The sequence below is a fragment of the Oncorhynchus nerka genome, linkage group LG28 (genome assembly GCF_034236695.1).
Source record: "Oncorhynchus nerka isolate Pitt River linkage group LG28, Oner_Uvic_2.0, whole genome shotgun sequence".
Taxonomy (NCBI): Eukaryota; Metazoa; Chordata; class Actinopteri; order Salmoniformes; family Salmonidae; genus Oncorhynchus; species Oncorhynchus nerka.
The window spans coordinates 20,444,906-20,460,798 of NC_088423.1; the positions used below are offsets into that span (position 1 = coordinate 20,444,906).

At 46.8% G+C, this 15,893-nt stretch overlaps 1 protein-coding gene across 6 annotated transcripts in view; it reads left to right on the forward strand.

Annotated features, from left to right (window-relative positions):
* rnf213b (ring finger protein 213b) overlaps positions 1-15,893 on the forward strand; it is a 79,830-nt gene that overhangs the window by 6,106 nt on the left and 57,831 nt on the right. For all 6 annotated transcript variants that reach the window (XM_065012687.1, XM_065012686.1, XM_065012682.1 and 3 more), the window contains 12 exons: positions 7,582-7,710; positions 7,860-8,025; positions 10,711-10,878; positions 11,494-11,643; positions 11,830-12,458; positions 12,639-12,798; positions 12,963-13,180; positions 13,328-13,471; positions 13,557-13,709; positions 13,839-15,192; positions 15,290-15,474; positions 15,621-15,779. In XM_065012687.1, the coding sequence (XP_064868759.1) occupies positions 7,582-7,710; positions 7,860-8,025; positions 10,711-10,878; positions 11,494-11,643; positions 11,830-12,458; positions 12,639-12,798; positions 12,963-13,180; positions 13,328-13,471; positions 13,557-13,709; positions 13,839-15,192; positions 15,290-15,474; positions 15,621-15,779 (3,615 nt within the window). The remainder of the gene's footprint in view (positions 1-7,581; positions 7,711-7,859; positions 8,026-10,710; positions 10,879-11,493; positions 11,644-11,829; positions 12,459-12,638; positions 12,799-12,962; positions 13,181-13,327; positions 13,472-13,556; positions 13,710-13,838; positions 15,193-15,289; positions 15,475-15,620; positions 15,780-15,893) is intronic.

Here is a 15,893-nt window from a genome sequence, read left to right on the forward strand (position 1 = left end):
ATTCAGGAAACCTAGGAGAGTTTTGAGATTTGATTTGCTAGACACAATTGGTCAGATTCACTCAGACACAAATCAAGCATAGTCCTGGACTAACTAGCACATTCAATGTTCTTTATTGAGCATTATTTTTAGTCTAGGATTAGGCTCAATCTGTGTCAGGGAAACCGGCTGTGTCATTCCTACTATGCGGTGCCTTTTCTGTCCCCAGGAAATATCACTTCTTATTTCATGTAAAATGTAGATTCTAAAAGGCTTTAAATATAAGATCAGGTGTCCTTTACCTTAACATCTCACAAATATGGATCTTGAAAGGGAATTTTATGCATTTTGAAAATGTCCCCTGGTGTTATTTGTCAACTTCTACGAAAATTATATGCTATAATTTGTTTCAAATCTTTCATTATTTTAGAGTATTTTAGAGTCCAAAATTCTTGGACTCGAGTCACAAATTTGATGACTTGATATAACATAAAATAACTTGAGACTTGGAGCAACAAGACTCGGGACTCGACTTGAGACCGATGACTTTGACATTTTTTGACACTCATTTTGTGGCACAGAGTTTACATTTACATTTAAGTCATTTAGCAGACGCTCTTATCCAGAGCGACTTACAAATTGGTGCATTCGCCTTATGACATCCAGTGGAACAGTAGTGCATCTAAATCTTTTAAGGGGGGTGAGAAGGATTACTTTATCCTATCCTAGGTATTCCTTAAAGAGGTGGGGTTTCAGGTGTCTCCGGAAGGTGGTGATTGACTCCGCTGTCCTGGCGTCGTGAGGGAGTTTGTTCCACCATTGGGGGCCAGAGCAGCGAACAGTTTTGACTGGGCTGAGCGGGAACTGTACTTCCTCAGTGGTAGGGAGGCGAGCAGGCCAGAGGTGGATGAACGCAGTGCCCTTGTTTGGGTGTAGGGCCTGATCAGAGCCTGGAGGTACTGAGGTGCCGTTCCCCTCACAGCTCCGTAGGCAAGCACCATGGTCTTGTAGCGGATGCGAGCTTCAACTGGAAGCCAGTGGAGAGAGCGGAGGAGCGGGGTGAGGTGAGAGAACTTGGGAAGGTTGAACACCAGACGGGCTGCGGCGTTCTGGATGAGTTGTAGGGTTTAATGGCACAGGCAGGGAGCCCAGCCAACAGCGAGTTGCAGTAATCCAGACGGGAGATGACGAGTGCCTGGATTAGGACCTGCGCCGCTTCCTGTGTGAGGCAGGGTCGTACTCTGCGGATGTTGTAGAGCATGAACCTACAGGAACGGGCCACCGCCTTGATGTTAGTTGAGAACGACAGGGTGTTGTCCAGGATCACGCCAAGGTTCTTAGCGCTCTGGGAGGAGGACACAATGGAGTTGTCAACCGTGATGGCGAGATCATGGAACGGGCAGTCCTTCCCCGGGAGGAAGAGCAGCTCCGTCTTGCCGAGGTTCAGCTTGAGGTGGTGATCCGTCATCCACACTGATATGTCTGCCAGACATGCAGAGATGCGATTCGCCACCTGGTCATCAGAAGGAGGAAAGGAGAAGATTAATTGTGTGTCGTCTGCATAGCAATGATAGGAGAGACCATGTGAGGTTATGACAGAGCCAAGTGACTTGGTGTACAGCGAGAATAGGAGAGGGCCTAGAACAGAGCCCTGGGGGACACCAGTGGTGAGAGCACGTGGTGAGGAGACAGATTCTCGCCACGCCACCTGGTAGGAGCGACCTGTCAGGTAGGACGCAATCCAAGCGTGGGCCGCGCCGGAGATGCCCAACTCGGAGAGGGTGGAGAGGAGGATCTGATGGTTCACAGTATCGAAGGCAGCCGATAGGTCTAGAAGGATGAGAGCAGAGGAGAGAGAGTTAGCTTTAGCAGTGCGGAGCGCCTCCGTGATACAGAGAAGAGCAGTCTCAGTTGAATGACTAGTCTTGAAACCTGACTGATTTGGATCAAGAAGGTCATTCTGAGAGAGATAGCGGGAGAGCTGGCCAAGGACGGCATGTTCAAGAGTTTTGGAGAGAAAAGAAAGAAGGGATACTGGTCTGTAGTTGTTGACATCGGAGGGATCGAGTGTAGGTTTTTTCAGAAGGGGTGCAACTCTCGCTCTCTTGAAGACGGAAGGGACGTAGCCAGCGGTCAGGGATGAGTTGATGAGCGAGGTGAGGTAAGGGAGAAGGTCTCCGGAAATGGTCTGGAGAAGAGAGGAGGGGATAGGGTCAAGCGGGCAGGTTGTTGGGCGGCCGGCCGTCACAAGACGCGAGATTTCATCTGGAGAGAGGGGGAGAAAGAGGTCAGAGCACAGGGTAGGGCAGTGTGAGCAGAACCAGCGGTGTCGTTTGACTTAGCAAACGAGGATCGGATGTCGTCGACCTTCTTTTCAAAATGGTTGACGAAGTCATCTGCAGAGAGGGAGGAGGGGGAGGGGGAGGAGGATTCAGGAGGGAGGAGAAGGTGGCAAAGAGCTTCCTAGGGTTAGAGGCAGATGCTTGGAATTTAGAGTGGTAGAAAGTGGCTTTAGCAGCAGAGACAGAGGAGGAAAATGTAGAGAGGAGGGAGTGAAAGGATGCCAGGTCCGCAGGGAGGCGAGTTTTCCTCCATTTCCGCTCGGCTGCCCGGAGCCCTGTTCTGTGAGCTCGCAATGAGTCGTCGAGCCACGGAGCGGGAGGGGAGGACCGAGCCGGCCTGGAGGATAGGGGACATAGAGAGTCAAAGGATGCAGAAAGGGAGGAGAGGAGGGTTGAGGAGGCAGAATCAGGAGATAGGTTGGAGAAGGTTTGAGCAGAGGGAAGAGATGATAGGATGGAAGAGGAGAGAGTAGCGGGGGGGAGAGAGAGAAGGTTGGGACGGCGCGATACCATCCGAGTAGGGGCAGTGTGGGAAGTGTTGGATGAGAGCGAGAGGGAAAAGGATACAAGGTAGTGGTCGGAGACTTGGAGGGGAGTTGCAATGAGGTTAGTGGAAGAACAGCATCTAGTAAAGATGAGGTTGAGCGTATTGCCTGCCTTGTGAGTAGGGGGAAGGTGAGAGGGTGAGGTCAAAAGAGGAGAGGAGTGGAAAGAAGGAGGCAGAGAGGAATGAGTCAAAGGTAGACGTGGGGAGGTTAAAGTCGCCCAGAACTGTGAGAGGTGAGCCGTCCTCAGGAAAGGAGCTTATCAAGGCATCAAGCTCATTGATGAACTCTCCGAGGAACCTGGAGGGCGATAAATGATAAGGATGTTAAGCTTGAAAGGGCTGGTAACTGTGACAGCATGGAATTCAAAGGAGGCGAGAGACAGATGGGTAAGGGGAGAAAGAGAGAATGACCACTTGGGAGAGATGAGGATCCCGGTGCCACCACCCCGCTGACCAGAAGCTCTCGGGGTGTGCGAGAACACGTGGGCGGACGAAGAGAGAGCAGTAGGAGTAGCAGTGTTATCTGTGGTGATCCATGTTTCCGTCAGTGCCAAGAAGTCGAGGGACTGGAGGGAGGCATAGGCTGAGATGAACTCTGCCTTGTTGGCCGCAGATCGGCAGTTCCAGAGGCTACCGGAGACCTGGAACTCCACGTGGGTCGTGCGCGCTGGGACCAGATTAGGGTGGCCGCGGCCACGCGGTGTGGAGCGTTTGTATGGTCTGTGCAGAGAGGAGAGAACAGGGATAGACAGACACATAGTTGACAGGCTACAGAAGAGGCTACGCTAATGCAAAGCAGATTGGAATGACAAGTGGACTACACGTCTCGAATGTTCAGAAAGTTAAGCTTACGTAGCAAGAATCTTATTGACTAAAATGATTAAAATGATACAGTACTGCTGAAGTAGGCTAGCTGGCAGTGGCTGCGTTGTTGACTTTGTAGGCTAGCTGGCAGTGTCTGCGTTGTTGACACTACACTAATCAAGTCGTTCCGTTGAGTGTAATGGTTTCTACTGTGCTACTGTGCTGCTATTCGGGGCTAGCTGGCTAGCTAGCAGTGTTGATTTACGTTACGTTGTGTTAAAAGAACGACAATAGCTGGCTAGCTAACCTAGGAAATCGCTCAAGACTACACAATTATCTTTGATACAAAGACGGCTATGTAGCTAGCTATGTAGCTAGCTACGATCAAACAAATCAAGCCGTTGTACTGTAATGAAATGAAAAATGTGATACTACCTGTGGAGCGAAGCGAAATGCGACCGGATTGTTGAGTGCGGAAGTTCTGTTACGTTAACGACGACGAATAGCTGGCTAGCTAACCTCGGTAAATTAAGATAATCACTCTAAAACTACACACTCTAAACTACACAATTATCTTGGATACGAAGACAGCAAAGACAACTATGTAGCTAGCTAACACTACACTAATCAAGTCGTTCAGTTGAGTGTAAGTTGTGCTGCTAATCGGTAGACGGTGGACTAGCTAACGGTAGACGTTAGCTAGCTAGCTAGCTGCAGGGCGGTGTAGACTGCGTTAGGACGACGAAATACGATAATTACGCAATTATCTATGATACAAAGACGGCTATGTAGCTAGCTAAGAAGAAAAATTGCTAAGATTAGACAAATCAAACCGTTGTACTATAATGAAATGTAATGAAATGTAATACTACCTGCGGACCGAGTGCAGATGCGACCGCTCGCTCCAACCCGGAAGTTGGCATTCATCCAAATTGGAGCACATTCAATAAATTAAATAACCGGGTCAACGATATCCACCGTATCTACTTGAGGTTTATGGGTTCAAGTCACATTAAAGATCGATGTGAAGAAAAATCCCCGTCTAACAATATAAGGTTAAGTAAACAGCCCCGCTCGCTCCAACCCGGAAGTTTACGCAGATTACTCTCCATGCAGCCAGAGAGTGTAGCCGCAGTATCTCCATTGCAAAGAAAGGTGCAACAGATTTGGTGGTGAAATGCACACTCGGCACTCTGATTGGACCAACAAACTGTCAATCAATACAGGTCAGATGGTGAGCTAGCGAACAATTGCTGATTTGCTGTACAGCACAAGGATCGGGTGCAGCGCAAACATCAAATTATAGGAAGAGAGGATTGCCATAATGAATAAATATGCAGCTCTAAAAAGAATTGGTGATCAGGAATATTAACTGTTTACTTTACAAGCTCATCAGCAATGGGGCAACAATTACTAGCATAGGCCTACTGGTATTTTGGTATGTAACAATTGCTTGAAATGTATAATTTACTTATGAAGTTTGTATTTGGAATTTGCTGTTAAAATGAGTTATTACTGTGGCGAAGATGCACCATAGGGCACAGCTCTTCACTTGCGCTCCCAACGCTCCCGCCAGCGGAGAGAGCTTTTTTTCTCCTGTTGAAATGTTTGCTCTTGCTTTCACACGTTTAAAGGCCCTGTGTGGTAAATCTGTATTCATCTAATAATACAATAATTGCTAGCGTTTCATAATTCCATCCCGTTTATTGCAACACCTAGACATTTCTGTTTGATAGCCCTACCATTGGGGCAGCAGGTAATCTAGTGGTTAGAGCGTTGGGCCAGTAACCGAAAGGTTGCTCGATCGAATCCCAGAGCTGTTAAAATCTTACAATCTGTCGTCATTGTAAGTAAGAATTTGTTCTTAACTGACTTGCCTAGTTAAATAAATAATGGTTAAATTAAAAAATACCATACATTTTCAGTTTGGCAAACCATTTCTTACCCTCAGAGTGGGCGCAATGTTTATTGTGCACATGAATGTTCACAAGACTCATGAGGTAGAAGATCTGTTTAATTCAATGTATGGTTTCGCTCCTGGGTGGACGGGTCTTTAGAGGTAGCCAATGTAGACCTTGCTAGATCTATCCCTGTACCAATGACCCTCACACACAGAGTTTCGTGTGTCCTATGAGCCAATGTATGCTTGATTCGAAAATGTGGTCGGAGGCACCGTATGGATGGTGTTACGGTGTAAGTGCAGCACAGCCAATGCAGACGGCTTTTAGAAATAGGCTACGTGGCCTGCACTCCATGGTTTGGAGTCAGAATGTTGAATAAGCTAAAATAAGCTAAAATTATTGTTCTATCATGGTGTTGAAATATCATGAATAATCATTAAGTCTGATTAAGACGAATGTACTAATGTAACAATGAATGTGGAAATTCCCTTTTACATTGAAGAACCAGTTTATTGGTTGTAGTTCCTAATTGGGTAATTGTATGGTCCTGGGGGCCAAGTGCTTATATTATGTAGGCTACCTGTTTGAGCTCCTGTTAGACAGATTCCATTTGGTTTCTCAAGGGGAACCAGGCTGTACAGTCTTGCCCTCTACCTGTGTCCCTACAGGTAGTCTCTGTAGCAGGCTTAACCTGCCCTATTTCATTTGGGCTATTGCCTGTGTATATTTGGTCCTCCACATTATCCCTATTGTCCACCCTGTGGACAATAATGCAATAACTATGGGATTATGCACCTAAAACGGGCGGCAGGTAGCCTAGTGGTTAGAGCGTTGATCCAGTAACTGAAAGGTTGCTGGATCAAATCCCCGAGCTGACAAGGTAAAAATCTGTCATTTTGCCCCTGAGCAAGGCAGTTAACCCACTGTTCCCTGGGCTCCGAAGACGTGGATGTCGATTATGGCAGCCCCTCGCACCTCTCTGATTCAGAGGGGTTGGGTTAAATGCCGAAGACACATTTCAGTTGGATGCATTCAGTTGTACAACTGACTAGGTATCCCCCTTTCCCAATCTACTTATATATTTTGTATGATTTGGCTCTTTCACCAATGGATCACCAAGACCCGTAAATAAATCTACCTGCCTTCTGCTGATTTCATGCCCTAATGACTGTTACAAGGTTCATATTTTACAATTACATAGGTTAGTCAAAATGTATTGTAGACAAAATAATGAAAATGGCTGTCTGGTAGCCTCAATAAATAGACAAAGATTTGTAGTTGAACAAGTCCTTGCATGTAAAAAAAAATGTTTACTTTACTTGACTTGAAAACTTGGACTTGACTCGAGTCTTGACCCGATCTACTTGGGACTCGACTTGGATCTTGTGACTCAAATAATTGTGACTTTGTCCCACCTCTACTATTTTATAGTCCTAGTTAAAAAAATGTTTATTATTGTATTTAACATTTTCTGTGTCCCTGATTACACTTTCCACCCAGTTAGTTTGTAGTAATTATCCTTAGAAAACAGCCTCTTCCCACAATGACAGCACATTCAGGAAGTGTCATAATTTGTTTGGTGGGAAAACAATGGTGCAAAGCTAAGTAAATATAAACACTCGGTTTCATCTATTTTTCCATGTTTCATGATGCTAGTCTGTTTGTCTCACTCATACATTTCCACCCTGTTAGGCTAAATTATATAGAAAATGTATCACATTTTAAAATGTTAAAATATATTCAATTATTCTAGCGTAATCTCAATCACCCACAAAGCTATTGATTATTTAGACTCCAAATTTCCACCCTATTATCAAGCCTGTTAGGATAATGCAATAACTATGGGATTTAATTGTCTGAGCTTGACCAATATATTATTCTGAAAGTCAAACATGTCCTTTTGTGGTAGAATACAAAGAAAATTACAAATATATACTCCCCCCCACATAGTATAAATAACCCAGCCCTATATCCCCCTGAGGTCAATCATTTTCTCTTTGCTCCACAGGCCAGTGATATGGACAAGGTGGTGGTGTGCTGCCTTGAGACATCAGTGGAAGCTATAGGGAAGAGCCATGCCACCATAAAGGCCTGCTTTCAGGAACTGTGTCGCTCTGCCATCAAGAACATCTGTCAGGTTAGTGGCATCCATCTTTACAAAAGCTGTCTGGAATTATCATTACTAGTGAGTGAGTGAATGAGTGAGCCAGAAATTGAGTGAGAGAATAAGTGAGTGAGTGTGATCATAATCATGATTGTTATTGATGAGTTATTTCTAATTTTCAGGATGGGAAAGAGGGGGACCTTATGCGAATGCTGTACCCCCTGTCTAAGGTGCTCCCCCCCTCTGTCCTGTCTTCCATCGTGGTTGAGTCAGCGGCCCGGTTTGAGAACGACCCTGTTGGTCACCTGCTGGACCCCCAGTCTTCCCTCAACCACCTCCTGTCTCATGGTACACCTCATGTCTCAATCAATCAGTCTGAATAGTCATAGTTACAATATGTCCACTAGTGTAATCTTATCTATTGATATGTACCATGGTTTATATATGCCAATTGCTTACATATCTTAGTGTTTTTTTATTTATTTTTATTTATTTCACCTTTATTTAACCAGGTAGGCTAGTTGAGAACAAGTTCTCATTTGCAACTGCGACCTGGCCAACATAAAGCATAGCAGTGTGAGCAGACAACACAGAGTTACACATGGAGTAAACAATTAACAAGTCAATAACACAGTAGGAAAAAAAAAAGAAGGGGAGTCTATATACATTGTGTGCAAAAGGCATGAGGTAGGCGAATAATTACAATTTTGCAGATTAACACTGGCGTGATAAATGATCAGATGGTCATGTACAGGTAGAGATATTGGTGTGCAAAAGAGCAGAAAAGTAAATAAATAAAAACAGTATGGGGATGAGGTAGGTAAAAATGGGTGGGCTATTTGCCGATAGACTATGTACAGCTGCAGCGATCGGTTAGCTGCTCAGATAGCAGATGTTTGAAGTTGGTCAGGGAGATAAAAGTCTCCAATTTCAGCGATTTTTGCAATTCGTTCCAGTCACAGGCAGCAGAGAACTGGAACGAAAGGCGGCCAAATGAGGTGTTGGCTTTAGGGATGATCAGTGAGATACACCTGCTGGAGCGCGTGCTACGGATGGGTGTTGCCATCGTGACCAGTGAACTGAGATAAGGCGGAGCTTTACCTAGCATGGACTTGTAGATGACCTGGAGCCAGTGGGTCTGGCGACGAATATGTAGCGAGGGCCAGCCGACTAGAGCGTACAAGTCGCAATGGTGGGTGGTATAAGGTGCTTTAGTGACAAAACGGATGGCACTGTGATAAACTGCATCCAGTTTGCTGAGTAGAGTGTTGGAAGCAATTTTGTAGATGACATCGCCGAAGTCGAGGATCGGTAGGATAGTCAGTTTTACTAGGGTAAGTTTGGCGGCGTGAGTGAAGGAGGCTTTGTTGCGGAATAGAAAGCCGACTCTTGATTTGATTTTCGATTGGAGATGTTTGATATGAGTCTGGAAGGAGAGTTTACAGTCTAGCCAGACACCTAGGTACTTATAGATGTCCACATATTCAAGGTTGGAACCATCCAGGGTGGTGATGCTGGTCAGGCGTGCGGGTACAGGCAGCGAACGGTTGAAAAGCATGCATTTGGTTTTACTAGCGTTTAAGAGCAGTTGGAGGCCACGGAAGGAGTGTTGTATGGCATTGAAGCTCGTTTGGAGGTTAGATAGCACAGTGTCCAAGGACGGGCCGGAAGTATATAGAATGGTGTCGTCTGCGTAGAGGTGGATCAGGGAATCGCCCGCAGCAAGAGCAACATCATTGATATATACAGAAAAAGAGTCGGCCCGAGGATTGAACCCTGTGGCACCCCCATAGAGACTTCCAGAGGACCGGACAGCATGCCCTCCGATTTGACACACTGAACTCTGTCTGCAAAGTAATTGGTGAACCAGGCAAGGCAGTCATCTGAAAAACCGAGGCTACTGAGTCTGCCGATAAGAATATGGTGATTGACCGAGTCGAAAGCCTTGGCAAGGTCGATGAAGACGGCTGCACAGTACTGTCTTTTATCGATGGCGGTTATGATATCGTTTAGTACCTTGAGCGTGGCTGAGGTGCACCCGTGACCGGCTCGGAAACCAGATTGCACAGCGGAGAAAGTACGGTGGGATTCGAGATGGTCAGTGACCTGTTTGTTGACTTGGCTTTCGAAGACCTTAGATAGGCAGGGCAGGATGGATATAGGCCTGTAACAGTTTGGGTCCAGGGTGTCTCCCCCTTTGAAGAGGGGGATGACTGCGGCAGCTTTCCAGTCCTTGGGGATCTCAGACGAAATGAAAGAGAGGTTGAACAGGCTGGTAATAGGGGTTGCGACAATGGCGGCGGATAGTTTCAGAAATAGAGGGTCCAGATTGTCAAGCCCAGCTGATTTGTACGGGTCCAGGTTTTGCAGCTCTTTCAGAACATCTGCTATCTGGATTTGGGTAAAGGAGAAGCTGGTGAGGCTTGGGCGAGTAGCTGCGGGGGGGGGGGGCGGAGCTGTTGGCCGAGGTTGGAGTAGCCAGGCGGAAGGCATGGCCAGCCGTTGAGAAATGCTTGTTGAAGTTTTCGATAATCATGGATTTATCGGTGGTGACTGTGTTACCTAGCCTCAGTGCAGCGGGCAGCTGGGAGGAGGTGCTCTTGTTCTCCATGGACTTCACAGTGTCCCAGAACCTTTTGGAGTTGGAGCTACAGGATGCAAACTTCTGCCTGAAGAAGCTGGCCTTAGCTTTCCTGACTGACTGCGTGTATTGGTTCCTGACTTCCCTGAACAGTTGCATATCGCGGGGACTGTTCGATGCTATTGCAGTCCGCCACAGGATGTTTTTGTGCTGGTCGAGGGCAGTCAGGTCTGGAGTGAACCAAGGGCTATATCTGTTCTTAGTTCTGCATTTTTTGAACGGAGCATGCTTATCTAAAATGGTGAGGAAGTTACTTTTAAAGATTATGACAGCCTTATGTAGGCCTTGTGATGGAGTGTGATGGAGTTTTACCCTTATTTTTAGAGATCCTGATTTGAATGTTTATGCAGGTAGCTGATGTTTATACTTACAGATACCTGACTCTTTTCCAGGGGACTGGAAAGTGATCCAGGTGGATGCTGAAGCTGGTGAGGTGATCGGAGGCTGTCGGAGTGCCCTGGCCTCCCTGGTAGAGGCTCTGTGTCTGGGTCATGTACCTGTGGGACATCTTCAGACCACCCTGAAACACAGAGAGCAGTTCAAACAGATCTACCGCCAGTGTAAGTGCCATCATATCTCTCAATACACAGACTTAGATGATGGTAATGGATTAAGTTCAATGTTCTCAACGTGTTACCTAAAAAAATTCTCTGTGAATGAAAATTATGTGCAAACATCACAGAATGATCTCTGAGTCGAGTTCTGCAGGTGCTAAGTTTTTTTTCCACTTTGTTCCACCTGGCATGCTCTCCTGCTGGTATCATGTTTTAAAGTATGACCCAGTATGTGTTGAAAAAACAAGGCAAAACAGCATGTCAAGGCAGGCAGGGGTCAATAATCCATAGAGGGTGTAAGGTACAGGACAGAAGGCGGGCTCATGGTCAGGTCAGGCAGAGGTCGGTATTCCAGAGTAGTGGGGCAAAGGTACAGGATGGCAGTAAGGGTCAGGAATGGTCAAAACTGGGAAACTAGAAAACAGGGACTATAGCAGGAGCAAGGGGAAAGCGCTTGTAGGTTTGAACAAACAAAACAAACTGGCACAGACAGACAGAAAACACAGGTATAAGTACCTACGGGATATTGGGGAAGATGGGCAACACCTGGAGCGGGGTGAAGACAAGCACAAGGACAGGTGAAACAAATCAGTGCATGACAGCTGGTCTGGTCTTCCACAGATAAGAGGCCTGCTAAGCTGGAGAATGTTCCTGCTGATGCTGAGGTGATCCTAGCTCAAAGAGAGAAAGACCTCCAGGCCTTCTACCAGCAACGAGAGCACATGGACACACTCATCAAGATGATGGGCAAGGTCTCAGAGAACATCACAGGTGAGAAACTAAATGTCTCAGCAATAGAATGTAATAAGATACTGTACAGATGCAAAGACACAGAGATGCAGTAAGTCATCAAAAAAAAAGTAATCAGAGAGAGAATGGTTGGTAAGGTAAGCTAAGGTATTCTCTCAGCTATGATGTAGTACAGTATGATTCAACATGTTTATCTCTTTTCACCAGCTCCAGAGATCTCCACTCTGGAAGACCAACACAGAGCTGACTTCCAAACAGTGAGCCTGAACAAGCTGGTGGTGGTCCAGCCCTGCTGTATGAAGAAGGGGGATGAGCAGCAGACACCCCCAGGGCTGGTTCTGTGGTACAGCGCTAGCCAAGGGGTTCTGGAGATGGCCAGGGAGATGCACGAGCTGGGTGACAGTAACCTGCTGCTTCGCTCCTGGGTGGACGGGTCTTTAGAGGTAGCCAATGAAGACCTTACTAGACCTATCCCTGTACCAATGACCCTTACACAGGTCTGTGACATCATATGGAAACCCCGGTTGAGTGGCTTCTGTCAGCTAGGCCTTAGGATCGCTATGTCGCTTGCCACCTTTGAGGAGATCGACCAGGCACTGAATGCATCAGGGGACCAGGGAGAGGGGTTTCAGATGAGGAGGGAGCTGGGGCTGATGTCTGGGAGGCTGCAGGGGTACCAGGAACTGGAACAAGGCTGGGTGGAGGTCAGGCTGGGCCAGATCCAGGAGTATCGTCAGGTCCATCAGGCAGTAGCCTCGGCCAGTGCAGTCCTGAGGATCGCTGAGAGGATGGATCTTAGAGGAGACTTCAGTAAGATCCACAGTCTCACCCAACTGGTAATAAAGCAGTCACTTTATCATAGAGGTTTCATAATGGTGTTGTTAATATGAAATAGTGTTGTTAATGTTTATGATTGCAATTTCTGCCAGAAGGTGTATACTACATTATCTTGTCTGATTTTCTCTATTCTATAACAGTTCTATACTTTGTAATTAATTGTGTCATTTAACATACAGGAGGACGACTCGTTCAAGATGAGGGTCCTGGGGTCACTCAGTGATGACCTCATCCGTGCCAAGCAGCAGCTGCTTATGGTCACCCCGCAGCACACTGCATGTCTAGAGGTGTTCCTAGACAGCCATACTCTGGTCAGCTGGGTCCAGGACCAACTCTGTAGTAAGACACTGGCCAACACTGTTATCCAACAACACGGTCCAACACCACTGTCCATTTCAGCCATTATGGTTGGCCATTCAGCAATTATGGTTGAGTTTGGCATTCAAAGGGGACTTAATCTAAGTTGAAAGTCTCTTCTTTTACTGTTTATTTACATTGAACAGATATGAGTGACGTGAAAGTGTTTGTGGACCTGGCCTCCATCTCGGCTGGAGAGAATGACACAGAGATCGACCGAGTGGCCTGTTTCCATGATGCGGTGATGGGCTACAGTCCTTTGCTCTACTCTCTCTCCCCCAAGGCTGGGTTTGAGGAGTTCATGATCTCTGCTAGACAGGTGTGGGACACCCTACAAAGAGACAAGAGACTCCCTGCCAAATTGGTGATTACTTTCTCTCCATTCTTTGAATTCAATATTAAAGGTACTTTGTCCTGTTTTTGGGAGACCTAAGGTGACTGTTCTGTAATCCTTGGGTGTGTATAGTAACCATACCATGTTCACATTGATATACCGGTATGTGTATTCTAGAGGGACTCTTGTCATTTGCTGGGCTGGCTGAAGGGACTGAGGGAGACCCATGGGTCTGTGGAGCAGTCCTCTCTCTCCCTGGCCTCAGCGATTAATGCACAGGGGGTATACCACGTGGGCTGGTCTGAGACACACACAGACAGGGTGAGTGGAATGTCTCAAATGAGCACAGATCTGACATCAATCAACATGAACCATGAAATACACGTCTTCTTCTTCCTGTTTGTAGAGATGTCTGCAGAGCCTGCTGGTGGTCAGAGTGAGGAATGACCATGAGTTGAAGAGCTATAACCTGGAGGAGCTACTGGAGCTGCAGAATAAGCTGATGCTCATGTCATCCAAAGGAGAGCATGGCAAGGAGCATGTCAACAGGTTCACCCAGGTCAGTTGATTTCAATGATGCCTTTACCATTGAGCCCTACTGTATCACAACAAGAACATAACAATAGCAACATGACAGATTTGTTCTGGTCTGAAAAGTTAATTAAATATTTAAACTCCCTGTCGCTAGGTGTTTGAGGGAGTTCAGAGACTGGGCTGCATCCTCCTCCAAATGCAGTCTACTGGCAACATGCTTTTCCGGGAGTGTCGAGCCCAGGTACAGTGTAGCCAGGAGAAGCAGCCATGCATCCGGGTCACGTTCTCCTCCCTGCGGGGTAAAGAGATGGTGTACAGTGGGGAGGTGACAGAACAGCTCCAGTCCCTGTGTCGCTCCATGGAGACCTGCCATAAAGAATGGTGTGCTTTCATCAGCGAGAAACGTTCCCAATTCCACACGCTGAACCACTACACATCTGAGCAGGTGGTTTACCTGTGCAGGTGGATCTACAGTGTGTGTGAGAGGCGGGCCTGTGTTCCTCAACAGGTGTGGCACCTGCTGTCTCCCATTAAGGCTGGGTGCACACTGAATGATGTCAGAGAGGCCTTCGCCACGGTAACAGAGGTGTTGTCAGGGACACTTTCTGGCAATCCAGCAGTGTGGGAAGAGGATGATGAAGATGATTCTGGACGTTCTATGGACTTTAGATCGATTGGACACAACGTTGACAAAAGATGGGGGTACAATGACGAAAATATTGAGAGCAATGTTGAAGAAGAATATGATATGATTGAGTTCTCAGATACTGAGGAAGATGAGGTAAAAGAACTCTCACCTATGGCCCAGAGTGATGCAAAGGAGGAGGAGGCTGAGGAAGGTCTGGAGGACCTGTGGAGGCGATTTAAAGAGGACATGCCAAAGTACCTCATACAGCATGTAGACATCACTACTCTGGCTCGCTTCCTCTCCTGCCTCTCAGAAATGAACCACCAGGATGTCAAGAGGAAGCTGCCTCCTTCACTCCAAGAAGGGAAGCCCAACCTCGTCCTCTGCCCAGCCACAGAGGTCCTGAGCACCACTCTGTCCTTCTACATGGAGAGCCCAGATCAGCCTCTGCCGTCCACTGATGAAGTTCTGGTCTGCAGAGAGGACACCACAGAGGAACAGGTGGAGATCTTCCTCAGTCGAGCCCTGGGCCGGGGCGATGGTGCCGTAGGGAGCCAGCAGAAGATCTACACCCTGGTCAACCCAGGCCTGCTGGGGTACGACGTCAGTGTGGCCGTTGGGGAGTTATTCGAGGACCTGGAGAGAAGTGCGGGCCACCATTACCGCCTGGTGATTACCAGCCCAGTGATGCACCAGCACAGATACGTGCCCTCTTTCTTCAGCAACCACAAAGTACAGGCAGGAGTGGGCATCACTGCAGAAAATGCCAGAAGATATCTCCGTCACCACTTTACTGTTCCGTTCCAACACAGCTCTGTCTCACTCATCTATCCAGACAAACTGTCCGTCTGGGTTGTCTCGTCCACTCGCCCTGCAGTTGGTAAGGAAAATTATTGTAATATCTGTTACAAGAATGTACTTGTTTTATAAAAATATTTACCTTATACTATATAGTGTTCTGTTATTTTTTGCAATAGGGAAATCCCTTTATGTGGACCGACTGTTTGAGAAGTTCCCGCAGACTTCAACCAAGGCCCAGCATGTTAGGATCAGACTGATAGAGCCACGGGTTGATCTAGACTCATTCATACATACCCTGTCAGAGAGACTGGTACTGTTGAGGGAGCAGGACCCTGTGCTGCTTCACATTGACACTGCTGCGGTAGGTCTACAGGTGGAGGTCTACAGCTGTCTCTTTTCTGTGTAATGATCGTGTATAAGGATGCATCAAACGGTCACTATTTGTGCACATAAAATCATGGTAATACTCTGCAGAGAATCAATGAAGACGATTCTGTTGAATTTCAGGTTAATGTCGGTCTAGAAGAGTTCCTGTTCCACTTACTGGTTCTGGGATGTTTGAGTGACAACAAGGGAATGCTTTGGAGAAGAAATGTAGCTCATCTGATAGCAGTTGAGGTTCTGAGACCATACCCAACCCTTCAGAACCAACCACACACTAAGGAGGTAGGACTCACGACTATTGCTATTAATACTACCCAGACCTCTTTTGGAATACGATTTTCGTGGGTCTCATCTGTTTCTATCCTTCCTCATATATGTAATGTGATCTTGTTTTTT